A 12,500-nucleotide genomic window follows, 5' to 3' on the forward strand; every position below is an offset into this window, starting at 1 on the left:
TCGCGGGTCATGGGCTTGTTGGCACGGCACACGTACACCCCGGCGTGATGCCGACGAGTATCCGGGATTACCAGGTTGGTTTCCAGGACGACCACATCCGTAGCGATGGGTTTCCCATCTGTGGAGATTGAGGAAGGCAACATCACAGCAAGACATGAGAGGCACACATACAAACATGCACAGCCAGAGACAAGAAACACTCTCTCACACACACACACACACACACACAGCCAAAGACAAGGCACACACACACACATGCTGTCAGATACAAAAAGCATATATATACTGTATGTGTGTATATAGTGTATATAGAGTAGAGTATATTAGAGTAGAGTAGACACAGGCTAGCCGTAGAGATGTAACTGCAATAGATGACTCTCTTTCTCTTTCTGTTTCTGTATGTTTCTATACAACTATATAATAAGGAGGAGATTTGGGTACTAGAGTGGCTGCTAGATGACAATTAGCATTATTTTTCATATTTTATTTGTCAAACAGAGTAAATATGAGTAAGACTAATTCTTGCCTCAAGCAGAGAGGTCAACACAACTGGAGGTGGCTTTGGTGCATCTGCATGTTTTGTCCTTTGAGCGCCACAAGATGGCAGTGTCAGCTCAGACAGTCAAGACACTGACTGAAATAATTGAACTAGTCAAACAGGCATCCGAGCATACGGCTAGAATGTGCTTGTGTGTCTGTGTCTCTATCTCTGCGTGTGTGTGTGTGTGTGTGTGTGTGTGTGGATGTTTCAAATCAAAATTCAGTAATGCCGCAGTAATGATCGAGTCAGATGAGGTGACATCTCATAAGGGTTTTAGAGTGTGTGTCTACGAGTCTGCATGCCCTGTGTGTGTGTGTGTGTGTGTGTATGTGTATGTGTATGTGTGTGTGTGTGTGTACTCACCAAGCCGGCTCCAGGACACCAGAGGTTTGGGGTGGCCCTGGGCCAAGCACTCCATGACTGCCGGGCGCCCCAAAATCACCGTAGAGTTCTGGGGTCGCGCCACAAACTCCACTTTAGTGGGGAGCGAAGACTGACCTGCACAAACACACACACACACACACACACAGCCACACACATACATTTATTATACATCATATTGAAGATTAGTTCACAGCAGGAATTGAAAAACACAGACAGATGACAATGGCAGAACCTCCTAGAGGGAAAGTGATGAGGCCGCCTGAGACAAAGTGATTATGCACATCTAAGACACACACCGCATGGGAGATAGGGCGCGTTATCTAAGCACATAAACTACCTTTAGGGAGCAACTATGGCGTCTTCATCAGAAACCAGCCCCTACATCCCTTGCCCCCCCCCATCAGAACCCTTAAGCTCTTCCATTATACTAATGATTGAGGAGAAGGGGTGTGTGTGTGTGTGTTTGTGTGTGTGTGTGTGTGTGTGTAAATGTATTGAGAGGGGGGGGGGGGCATGTGTGTGGACGAGGAGCGCACATTATAAATTAATCATAGAGAGATTAGACAGACAGACACACACACACACACACACACACACACACACACAAACACTAACACTAACACACACACACACATATGACGTGACACAGTGTGGATGGCTCTGCTAAAGCAAGTGCAGAAACACAGCCACCTGGCTATGCGTGAACAGCACCAACCTTTAAATGGGTCGGCTGCACCTCTTTGAGATATGGAGATGGGGGCTTCTGCCCGTGTGTGTGTGTGTGTGTGTGTGTGTGTGTGTGTGTGTGTGTGTGTGTGTGTGTGTGTGTGTGTGTGTGTGTGTGTGTGTGTGTGTATGTGTGTCAGGGAGAGTCTGTATATGTGTGTGTTAGAGACAGACTGTGCATATAGGTATGAGTGTGTATGTGTGTCTGTTTGTCAGGCAGAGTCTATGCATGTATGTCTGTCAGAGAGAGACTGTGTGAATGTGTGTGTGTGTTTGTGTTTGTGTGTGTGGGTGTGGGTGTAGGTGTGGGTGTGTGTGTGGTTGTGTGTGTGTGTGTGTGTGAATGTGTGTGTGTGTGTGTGTGTGTGTGTGTGTGTGTGTGTGTGTGTGTGTGTGTGTGTGTGTGACCAAGAGAGATATCACTACTGCCAGCGAGCGCTCATGCCTCCACAGAATCATAGTTATCTCAGATAACTTGCAGAGCACAAAGCCCCATTCAGTGACAAAAATTCACACATATTGAAAACAAAAATGTCAAAGCCCGGGGAATTCATAGGTGGGCCTTCAGTTTGCCTTCGCTGCAAAAGACCATGCAAATTCAATCACCTGCGCTGTGTAAAGAGACTAGCTCTCAAAGTTCTATGGAGCAAATGACCTTTGCACCCAGCCTTCAGCCCAGACAAGCAGATAAAGGAAAGGCAGAGACGGAGAGAGAGGAAAGATGGAGATGGAGATCAGAACATTAAACTCAGTCATGCACTAAAGCCGGAATTCAATGTGCAATATTAACACTTCAGTCACTTTTCTACTTAAAGTCACTTATGCCAACCCAGGCTCCTTATTCATGTGTATCTATTATTTATTTGCAACGTACCTCAGGGGGAGGACTTGTCCTCCATACCACTGCACTTGTTGTTTGTTAGTTATTGTATTTGTGTTGTTATATTATATGTTGTCCCTCGTGGCACCAACAGGAGCAGTGCTGCAAATTTCGTTGTATGCAAAATACAAAGAGAGAAACCAAGAGAGGAAGAAGTCTTCCACAGGGTTGTGTGTGTGTGTGTGTGTGTGTGTGTGTGTGTGTGTGTGTGTGTGTGTGTGTGTGGGAGTATGTTTGTGTGTATGTGTCTGTGTGTCATACAGTGACCTCTGCAGTGTGGACAGGTCACAGTCTATGAGACCAGATTTATCTCCTAATTCACAAATACAATGTCATGTGATTCAAGTGATTGTCCACCGTGCAGATGTAATGCAATTTCATTAAGTTCAACTCAAACTAAGATCTATGCTTATGTGATGAAATAGAACGAGCCATCGGATAGGCCACAGAGAACGCTCCTTTTGAAATAAAAATGCATTTATGGATCGAACAATGTCAGGAATGTCAGGTTTGCAAATGTAAAGCAGTTTAAAAATGTACTTTTATCAGTCTGTAATTCAATATAATAATGGCAAAATATCTTATGATGTTTTTAACAACATACAGTATATTTGTGGATTTCTATTACCTTTATTTAAAGGTTGAAATATTTGTGTGTGCATTCAAAATATATTTCTGTGAGTCACTAAATCTATTTGTGAAATACATGAATAATGGCAGACCTCTGGTCTCATAACAATCCACTACACCTGATCACATCTGGCCCTCATCTCGACCCCTCTTTCTTCCCAACTCCTCCTTTCTGCCATCTTTCTCCTCATATCTCTCTTGCCTCCCCCCTCCTCTCTTTCCCTCCATCTCGTCCTCTATTCTGCTCTAAACTACCTCGGGGACATAGAACAGACAACTGCTCCTAATTAGGTGGCCAATACTCTTCACCTCTCCGTTCACTTCTCCCCTTCTCCTTTCTTTCTCTTTCCCGTGCCCTCTCTTTCGCCATGTCCCATACATCACACTCACTAACTAGCCGTTTATTCTTGCTCTACTGTTTTCCAGACACCTTCCCCGCTGCCGCTAACAAAGTCAATACATTTATATATGAAAATATATCTAATGTAAGAACATTTATTGAAGTGCTTTACTTGGGCATTCAGACAGTTAGTGAGTTTCAGTGAGACCAATTATCAGTTAGTTAGTCATTCGTTCGTTAAATCAATCATTCAAGGATGCACCACAGGGCAAGCTGCAGGGACTTAATTAAAGATGGAAGTAGTGAAAACTAAAAAAAAAAAAATACAAACAGGAAGTGTCAAAACACTCCAGCACAGGTAGCTGATGACCTCATTCCTCCTTCTCTCTACTTTTCTTTTCTTTTTCGTCCTCCCTTCCTTCCTCTCCCTTCGTTCTCTTTCGTTCTCTTCGCTTTGCTCCCTCTCTCAGTATGGTGCTAGTTGCAGCTGTTGCTGGGTGTGTTTCATCAGACGGACTGCCTCACAAGGCTGCAGAAAATCAATGCGTCAGGCAGTGGCCCTACACACATGCACACACACACACACACACACGCACTAGAGCACACATACTTACACACAACCAGACACAATCTCACACATAAATAGTTCACGCTATGAGCACATACCCATTTGAACACATGGCATATGTAACAGTAGCCAGCGGGTACAGCGCCGTGCAGTGAGTAAACCTTTACAGACGTGCTAACGACAGACGCTAGCACCCATGAGTTTTAACCTCCTTGCTAGCCCGCCCCGCCTTCCATGCCCAAGGTTGTGAGTTTGCCGGGTGCAAGTGAGGTTAAGGGGGGTGAGTGTAACGGTAGCCAGCAGGTACAGCGCCGTGCAGTGAGTAAACCTCACCCCCCGACACCTAGAAAGATATGCTAGCGACAGACGCTAACACCAATGGGTTTAAGCCTCCTTGCTAGCACGCCTGCCCGCCGAGGTTGTGAGTGCGAATCCGGTGCGGGACTGTGCTTGTCTACACAACGCAGGTGACATATACACATCACAAGTTACACACATCTGCATGCAGCCAAACACACACTGTGACAGACAACACACTCTTACTGACACCCCCATATTTGTTATACGTGAAGTGTAAAGGGACTTTTAAAACGGGGATTGAGATGACGACGCAGAGACACAGGGAAGAAGAGACAGGCTTTGTGGAGAGGGAGCTAGTGACAAGGTCAGCCGATCGGTTGTCAGAACATGGTGTGTGTGGTGGTGGAGCCCGTTGGGTTAGTTGCAAGGTGAAGTACTCAATAAACTTGCAAGCTTGTGGATTCAACTGAGCTGTGTGTAAGGTTGGATGCCCCCACATATTTGAACCATTCCACATGCACTGACATAAACAATAACACTGGGCTGCCTTAATTGCGTTAATTGTTTATTTACAGTGTTAAATATTTCAAATGAATGCGTCAATTACGACAGCAGTGGTAGGCAAATACAATCTGTTGTTCTGCTCCTGTGCTCATGCACAGGAATCGGGCTGTACTGCAGACTAAATTGCATCTGAATTGTTGTAATGGCAGCTTAATAACAGATTAGTGTGGAGGGAGATTGAATGGCAGCAACTAAGTGGCAGGCAGTAGGTGAAGTGTAAATGCGTGTGTGTGTTTCACTATGTATGGATGTGTGATTGTATCCCTGCTTCTTGTAGAGCCAGAGGTGGTGCCATATTACGAGGCTATGAGGTGTATGTAACTGCAGAATGTGTGTCTCTGTGTGTGTGTGTGTGTGTGTGTGTGTGTGTGTTTGTGTGTGTGTGCGTGTGTGCGTGTGTATTTGTGTTTGTGTGCGTGTGTGCGTGTGCGTGTGTGTGTGCTTGTGTGTGTGTGTGTGCAGGGGGCTGGGGGATTGTCTGCATGTATGCATATGTGATGTGCATGTACAGTATGTGTGTCTATGCGTGTTCATGAATGTATGTGGGTGTGTTGGTGCATGTAGGTGTGTGTACATGAATACTAGTGAGTTTGTATGTATAGGTGCTTTCGGACTGGAGGAACTGTTTTCATAGCTCTTAGAATTGTTCCCCCTTTTTTGTATGTCCGCAATGCAGGAACTGAGAACGATCATCGTTCTTCGAACACCGTTTTGAGGGGCTGATGGGTCGAATGCATGCGTCACTCTGGAAAAAATAAACAAAAAGATGGCAGACAAAACTCCGTAGATGACGGAGTTTGTATAAGAATATAATATATACATATATAATTTGTTTGGCTTTTAATTTTAAATTTTTTTAAGTTACCGAAAAACACTGCACAATCTGATTATTGTTGTAACCAAAAACTACGTCTGAGGTGATTTGCGAGGTGTTTGCCAGTCGTCTATCCAACGTTAGCCCTTTAACTTATGTTAACAAGCTAACTACCCACAAAGCCCCAAACAACCTTAGTTAAGAGTTTTCTTAACTTTACCTTTAGCTAACATCTCTTAACTTTAGCTTTAGCTAACATCTCTTAACGTTAGCCGGCTGAACGCCACTTCAGCATTCCTACTGACGGTGCGAATGCGAACATTAACAAAGCCATTGGAGGTATGTAGTTCTCGTGTGTGTGTGTGTATGTGTGTGTGTTAGTCCGTGTGTGTGTACCTGGAGTGACAGTGAGCATGCTCTCCTGGCTGTATGTGTGTGTGTGTGTGTATACACCCGTGTGTGTGTGTGTGTGTGTGTGTGTAAGTCCATGTGTGTACCTGGAGTGACAGTGAGCATGCTCTCCTGGCTGTATCTGTTGGTGTGAGTGTGTGTGTGCGTGTGTGTGATTTTGTGTTTGCGCGCGTGATTGTGTGTGTGCGTGTGTGTGTGTGTGTACCTGTGTGTGTGTGTGTTAGTCCATGTGTGTACCTGGAGTGAGAGATGCTACCTGGAGAGAGCATGCTCTCCTGACTGTATCTGTTGGTGTGTGTGTGTGTGTGTGTGTGTGTGTGTGTGCGTGAGCACGTGATTTTGTGTGTGCGTGCACCTGTGTGTGTGTGTTAGTCCATGTGTACCTGGAGTGACAGTGAGCGTGCTCTCCTGGCTGTATCTCTTGCTGTGTGTGCATGCGTGCATGTTAGTGTGTGTGTCCATGCATGTGGGTGTATGTGTGTGTGAGCGTGTGTGTGTGTATGTGTGTGTGTGTGTGTGTGTGTGTGTATGTGTTTGTGTGTGTGCATGTGTGTGTGTGTGTGCATGTGTGTGTGTGAGTGTGTGTGTGTGTGTGTGTGTGTTAGTCCATTTGTTTACCTGGAGTGACAGTGAGCGTGCTCTCCTGGCTGTGTCTCTTGCGTGCGGCATTGGAAGCAATGCAGCGGTAGGAGCCTGCGTCCTCGTCCGTCACGCCCCGGATCTGAAGCACCCCACTGGGCAGAGAGATGAACCTGCAGACACACACAGACACACACACACACACACACACACAGAATCATTCATCTCTGTCCGACACACTTTCTCCAGCCCTCCATCTCTGTTCCATCCACTTTGTGCTTCTCTCTTTGTACTCGTCTTCCTCACTCTCTCATCCTCCCATCCCTCTTTCTCTCCCTTTCATACCCTCTCATTCTTTCACTCTTTCACTCCCTCATCCTTCCATCTCTCATTCTCTCATCCTTTCACTGTCTTCCTCTCACTCTCTCACCTGTCTTTTTCCCTCTCTCTATCCCCCTCTTACCCTGTCATCTGTCCTAACCACCTTCCCTCCTTTTCCCTCTCTCCTCCACTCATTCTTTTCCCCTCTTACTCACTCTTTCTCCCTGTCTCTCTCTCTCTCTCTTGCTCACACACACACACACACCACCTTCCTTTATTCTTTTAGAGGAAAGCACAAATCCTTTGTATTTCTACTACTTCTACAGAAACACACTCACACACAAACACACACACACAGACAGTCCCATAGTCAAAACCAGGAGCTGCATAATCTCTCTTTAGGTGAGGACTTTGTGTCGGCAGGGTCAACATGAATGGAGAGGGAGGCTCGTCGGATAGATGAGGCTCCGCCAAGGTAGAAGCAAACGCTCACAGAAAGGAATCTTAATTAGAGACACACATTGCCACAGAAGGACCAGGCACAAAGAGAGCACACTGGGTACACTGATATAATGGGAAAGAAATGGACAGCATGAGTATGAGGGAAAGAGAAATGGAGAGGAAGGGAGGATGAAAGAGGACCCAAAAGTAGATAGAGGGCAGAGAGAGAGAGAGAGAGAGAGAGAGATGGAATGAGGATATATATGACCCCTCAGTCTTCGACAAAGGAGAGATCCAGCATTAGAGAGAGAGAAAGAGAAAAGAGAGATGGAATGAGGTTGTATATAACACCAGGCAAGAGCTGCTTTGAGAAAGAAAGAGAGTGAGGTAGAGAGAGAGAGAGAGAGAGGTACTGAATCTCACTAACTCATGTACAAAAACTGATACCCAACACCACTCCAAACCACCCATTTCATCAAACAAGCAATTTGGAACATCAGAGAAACCCAACTTCCAGTCAATGTAGAATGAACTTCTATCTGTCCCTGAAAAGAGAGTGTAAATAAGGAGAGCATCTCCTCTCTGTCGGAGCTTCGAAACAGAGGAAGAACCCCTGAGTAAGGACTGACTCAATGACCACAACCTTGCAGTACTGACAGTGACCACAACCCTGCAGTGGAAACTCGTACACATAGAAAAGCCTGGCTGCCAAAAGAGGACAGAACATGTGGTCACTGGCAGACCGAGGAACACTTTCTTCTTCACTGTGAGAAGAATACAGATTTGAGAAAACTCTTTTTCTGTACATCCAAAACCAACCACCCAAACTTTCAAAGTCCTTGACAAAAATAAATAAATGACTATACGCTCCGGAGAGTGACCTTCAGCTGCCATGCCAATAAAGCACTTTGAATTGAATAGAGAGAAAAAGAGAGATGGAATGAGTTTGTATATGACAGCATATGCACACTGTTTATCATGTCTTGTGCTTGTCAGTATCTCTACCTCTTTTTGTTCCTCTCTATTCTAACCCTATTCTCCCTCTCAATCATATTCTCTCTCTCTCTCTACCTCTTTTTGTTCCTCTCTATTCTAACCCTATTCTCCCTCCTCACTGCATCAGTATTCACACTCTCTTTCTGTTGCTCAGTCATACTCAGTCTCTCAATCATAGTCTCTCTCTCTCTATCTGTCTCTTTCTCTCTCTCTCTGTCATACTCAGTCTCTCTCTCCCTCAATCATATATTCTCTCTCTCTCTCAGTCATACTCAGTCTCTCTCTCCCTCTCAATCATATATTCTCTCTCTCTCTCTCTCTCTCTCTCTCTCTATCTGTCTCTCTCTCTCTCTCTGTCATAGTCTCTCTCTCTCTCTATCTGTCTCTGTCATATTCAGTCTCTCTCTCCCTCTCAATCATATTCTCTCTGTCTATCTCTCTCCCTCTCTTAGTCATAGTCTCTCTCTCCCTCTCAATCATATTCTCTCTCTCTCTCTCTCTCTGTCATATTCAGTCTCTCCCCCCCGCTCAATCATAGTCTCTCTCTCCATCTCAATCATATTCTCTCTCTCTCCCTCTCTTTCTCTTTTGTCAATTTCAAAGTTGACATGACAAAGAGTTCTTGTGTTGTCAAAGCATGTACAGCTATAGATAAACAGATAGATATGGAAATAGAATAGAATGCTATTATTAATAACCATCATCCCCATCATCATAATAATATTGGCCTGGCCTTCCTTGGCCCCACCCGTGGTGTGTGTAATTGTGCTCTCCCTCTCTTTGCAGCAGGTGAACTGGTTCAGGTGTGCTCGGTTCTTCCTGATTGGCGGGGGATAAGAACCATGCTCTGTCCACTCTGGCTCCTCTGCCTTCCTCTCCGATGGCGTTTGGCTTTCGTTTTCCATTGTGCTTAATACCCCTAGACACTTTTGTTTTATCTTAAGGCATACTGACATTCACATTCTTCATTCGTTTGACCGATTGACTGATTTACAATCTACGTGTGGCATGTTCCCATGTTCCACGCCAAACGTGAATTACGATATATAATAATGATAATAAATGAACAAATTATAATGAAAAAAGGGAGGACAAATAATTAGAAGTGAAAGAACTACTCATTTACTAATTACTAATTTACTAATTAACTAGTGTACTAGTTAATTGAGACGAAGATGACAAGGAGAGGAAGTTATCATTTTGAGACACATTAGCACAAACTGAGCTGGGATTCCGAGGAGAGGATTCTGATTTTAGTATTTTCAGCTAGGGATAAAAAGGATTCATTTTTTTCTGTATATTTCAAATAGAAGTTTTTTCTCAATGAAAGCTATTTAGGACATTTCTGAAGAAAGAAAAGTGTATTTCGTGTCTAATCTCTTTAAGGTCGCAATGGCTGCAAACTAAATTAAATATATCCATCTCTCTCTATCTCTATCTGTCTCTCTATCGATCCATCCTGAAGGAGGTCACCACAAACCAGCGGCCATCTTTCCCTTGAGGCTAATGCTTTCACTTTTCTGTCGCCAAGGCTCCACGAATCACATTATGGGCTGTTAATCTCCTCTGCTGATATGCGAAAGTAGGGGGTGGGTCCATGAGGGAAATCAGGCATTTCACTGTACTGCACTCTAAGGAGATCCATGTGTCTATGCATGTGTTCCTCTCTTTGTGTGTGTGTGTGTGTGTGTGTGTGTGTGTGTGTGTGTGTGTGTGTGTGTGTGTGTGTGTGTGTGTGTGTGAATGTTTCTGTGTTTTTTTTGTTTGTGTGCCTGTTATGTGAACAAGCAAGCAGTGTGAGATCTAAAAATGTGTATTTGTGTGTGTGTGTGTGTGTGTGTGTGTGTGTGTGTGTGTGTGAGTGTGTGTGAGTGAGTGTGTACGCAAGTGTATGACAAGAGAGAATATGTGTGTAATTATGTGTCTGTGTAAGCAAACAAGAGCATAAGATATGAATGTGTGTGTGTGTATGAGTATGGATGTTTGTGTGTGTGTGTGTGTGTTTTGAGGGTCATGTCAGGACACTAAGTCATGGCTTCACATGTCTGGAATAGCAGCACCATGACTCAGGAGCGCTTGGGCCATAAATTTAGAGAATGCGGAACGCCATCCAACACAACACTGCTCACTTTACCAGCCCTGTGGAACTCACATCAATGAATGAGCAGGTATGCATGTTGGCACGTGTGTGTGTTGTGTGTGTGTGTGTGAGAGAGAGAGAGGCAGATTGTAAGAATATGAGGAAATAGTTGAGGAATTTCAGGGAATTCGTCAGTTCATACTATAATCTACATGCATATGTGTGTAAGTGTGTAAGTGTGTTTGTGTGTGAGTGTGTGTGTGTGTGTGTGTGTGTGTGTCAGATTTAGAATCACAGAATTCTAGGATGTCAGGTCCCCGTATAGATCTCCAGTAGATCCTGTGCGTCTATTAAAAGACAGAACAGCTAAATAAGGCGTGTGTGTATCCATGGCTTTGGATGTGTCGGTACACAACCTCCTTAATGTTGTGAAGACACATATACACACACAAACACACACACACACCCATACACACACAAACACACACACACACCCACTAACGTGCACACAGACATGTACACATGCACAAACACACAAAACACATATATGTGTGCACGTGCACACACATGTATATACATGCACGAACACAAACACACACATACACATACACGCACACACGTACACATTTTTAAAGAAGCTCACAGCTGCCAAGAGTTTGTGGAATTTTAGTAGAACAGCCAAAATAGGGATCAACGAAAGACAGAGAGAGAGAGAGAGGGAAGAAGAGGAGAGATTGGAGAAAAGAGAAGGATGAGAGAAGAGGCGAGAGAGAGAGAGAGGAAGAGACATGGGGTGATTATTCGTAATGGTGTAGGCAAGGGTGCTGTGTGTACGCGTGTGTGTGTACACGCGCGTGTGTGTGTGTGTGTGTGTGTGTGTGTGTGAGTGTGTGTTTGAGGGAAATGGTAGTCATGTGGACTAAATTATGTGTATCTTTCCATGGCTATAACACACAGGACATCAGCTGCTGACTAAAGCACCCACATTATACCCATGTAAGCGAGAGAGGGGGGGATAGACAGAGAGAGGGGAAGGAGAATGGGAGAGAGAGGGAGGGAGAGAGAAAGAGAGAGAGTGAGAGATGGAGAGAGAGACAGACAGAGGTAAGGAAGGGGGGATGAGAGATGGAAAAAAGGAGAGACATAGTAGGAGTGAGAAGGACAGAGAGAGATAAACTGGTTTCCATCCAAGTCATTCCCACATTTTAAGTGCATTCATGGAAATGTGGCTTAAAGAAATGCAAGTCTGTGCTCGTCGCCATTCTCTGCGTTATGCGAACGAAACACGAACAATTTCTCTCCAAATCAGACGAACACTCTCCAAGTCAAGGGAGGAACTGTGAACAGCTGTGGGTTCAAAACTTGAAGTGGTCAGGGCACCAGGAAACACCTAATAAAATTGAAACAAATGAAATAAAACCGTTTCCATCAAACTTAGTCACATTACACCCTATGCGAATCAGAAGTTAATCCACCTCCCTCTAGCGAATCGATTTCTTGTTCGACTTCGAAGATTTTATGCCAATTTCAAGCATCTCCACACAGGGTTTCGTATTTGCATGGTCAGAATTGGAATTAAAACGTTGGATGAGAGCCCAGCTCTAGACTGTAGGGAAATGGATGTGAAAACAGTCCAGTGAGTGGGCAAAACCAAGCACTCGCTGGGGCCTGTGTGCGTGACCTTCACTCTGACATAACTGGAGCAAAAAGAGAGAGAGGATTAGAGTACTAGAGAGAAAGAGAGAGAGAGAGAGAGAGAGCGAGAGAGAGAGAGAGAGAGAGAGAGAGGGAGGAAGAAAAAAGAATGGGGAAAAATAAATTTTACTTTTACAATTATATACACACACACACACGCTCTCTCTTTCTCACATATGACTCTTTCTCTTTCTCACACACACAAACGTACACAAACTCTGAAATACACA

At 44.5% G+C, this 12,500-nt stretch overlaps 1 protein-coding gene across 2 annotated transcripts in view; it reads right to left on the reverse strand.

The window, feature by feature from the left end:
* The window catches only part of igdcc4 (immunoglobulin superfamily, DCC subclass, member 4), a 73,634-nt gene that overhangs the window by 24,534 nt on the left and 36,600 nt on the right, over nt 1-12,500 (reverse strand). For both annotated transcript variants that reach the window (XM_031586929.2, XM_031586930.2), the window contains exons 4-6: nt 6,777-6,910; nt 905-1,039; nt 1-118 (exon numbers count right to left, since the gene is read on the reverse strand). The exon at nt 1-118 is cut by the window's left edge and continues 35 nt beyond it. In XM_031586929.2, the coding sequence (XP_031442789.1) occupies nt 1-118; nt 905-1,039; nt 6,777-6,910 (387 nt within the window). The remainder of the gene's footprint in view (nt 119-904; nt 1,040-6,776; nt 6,911-12,500) is intronic.

The sequence above is a fragment of the Clupea harengus genome, chromosome 20, assembly GCF_900700415.2.
Source record: "Clupea harengus chromosome 20, Ch_v2.0.2, whole genome shotgun sequence".
In the NCBI taxonomy this organism is placed as follows: domain Eukaryota; kingdom Metazoa; phylum Chordata; class Actinopteri; order Clupeiformes; family Clupeidae; genus Clupea; species Clupea harengus.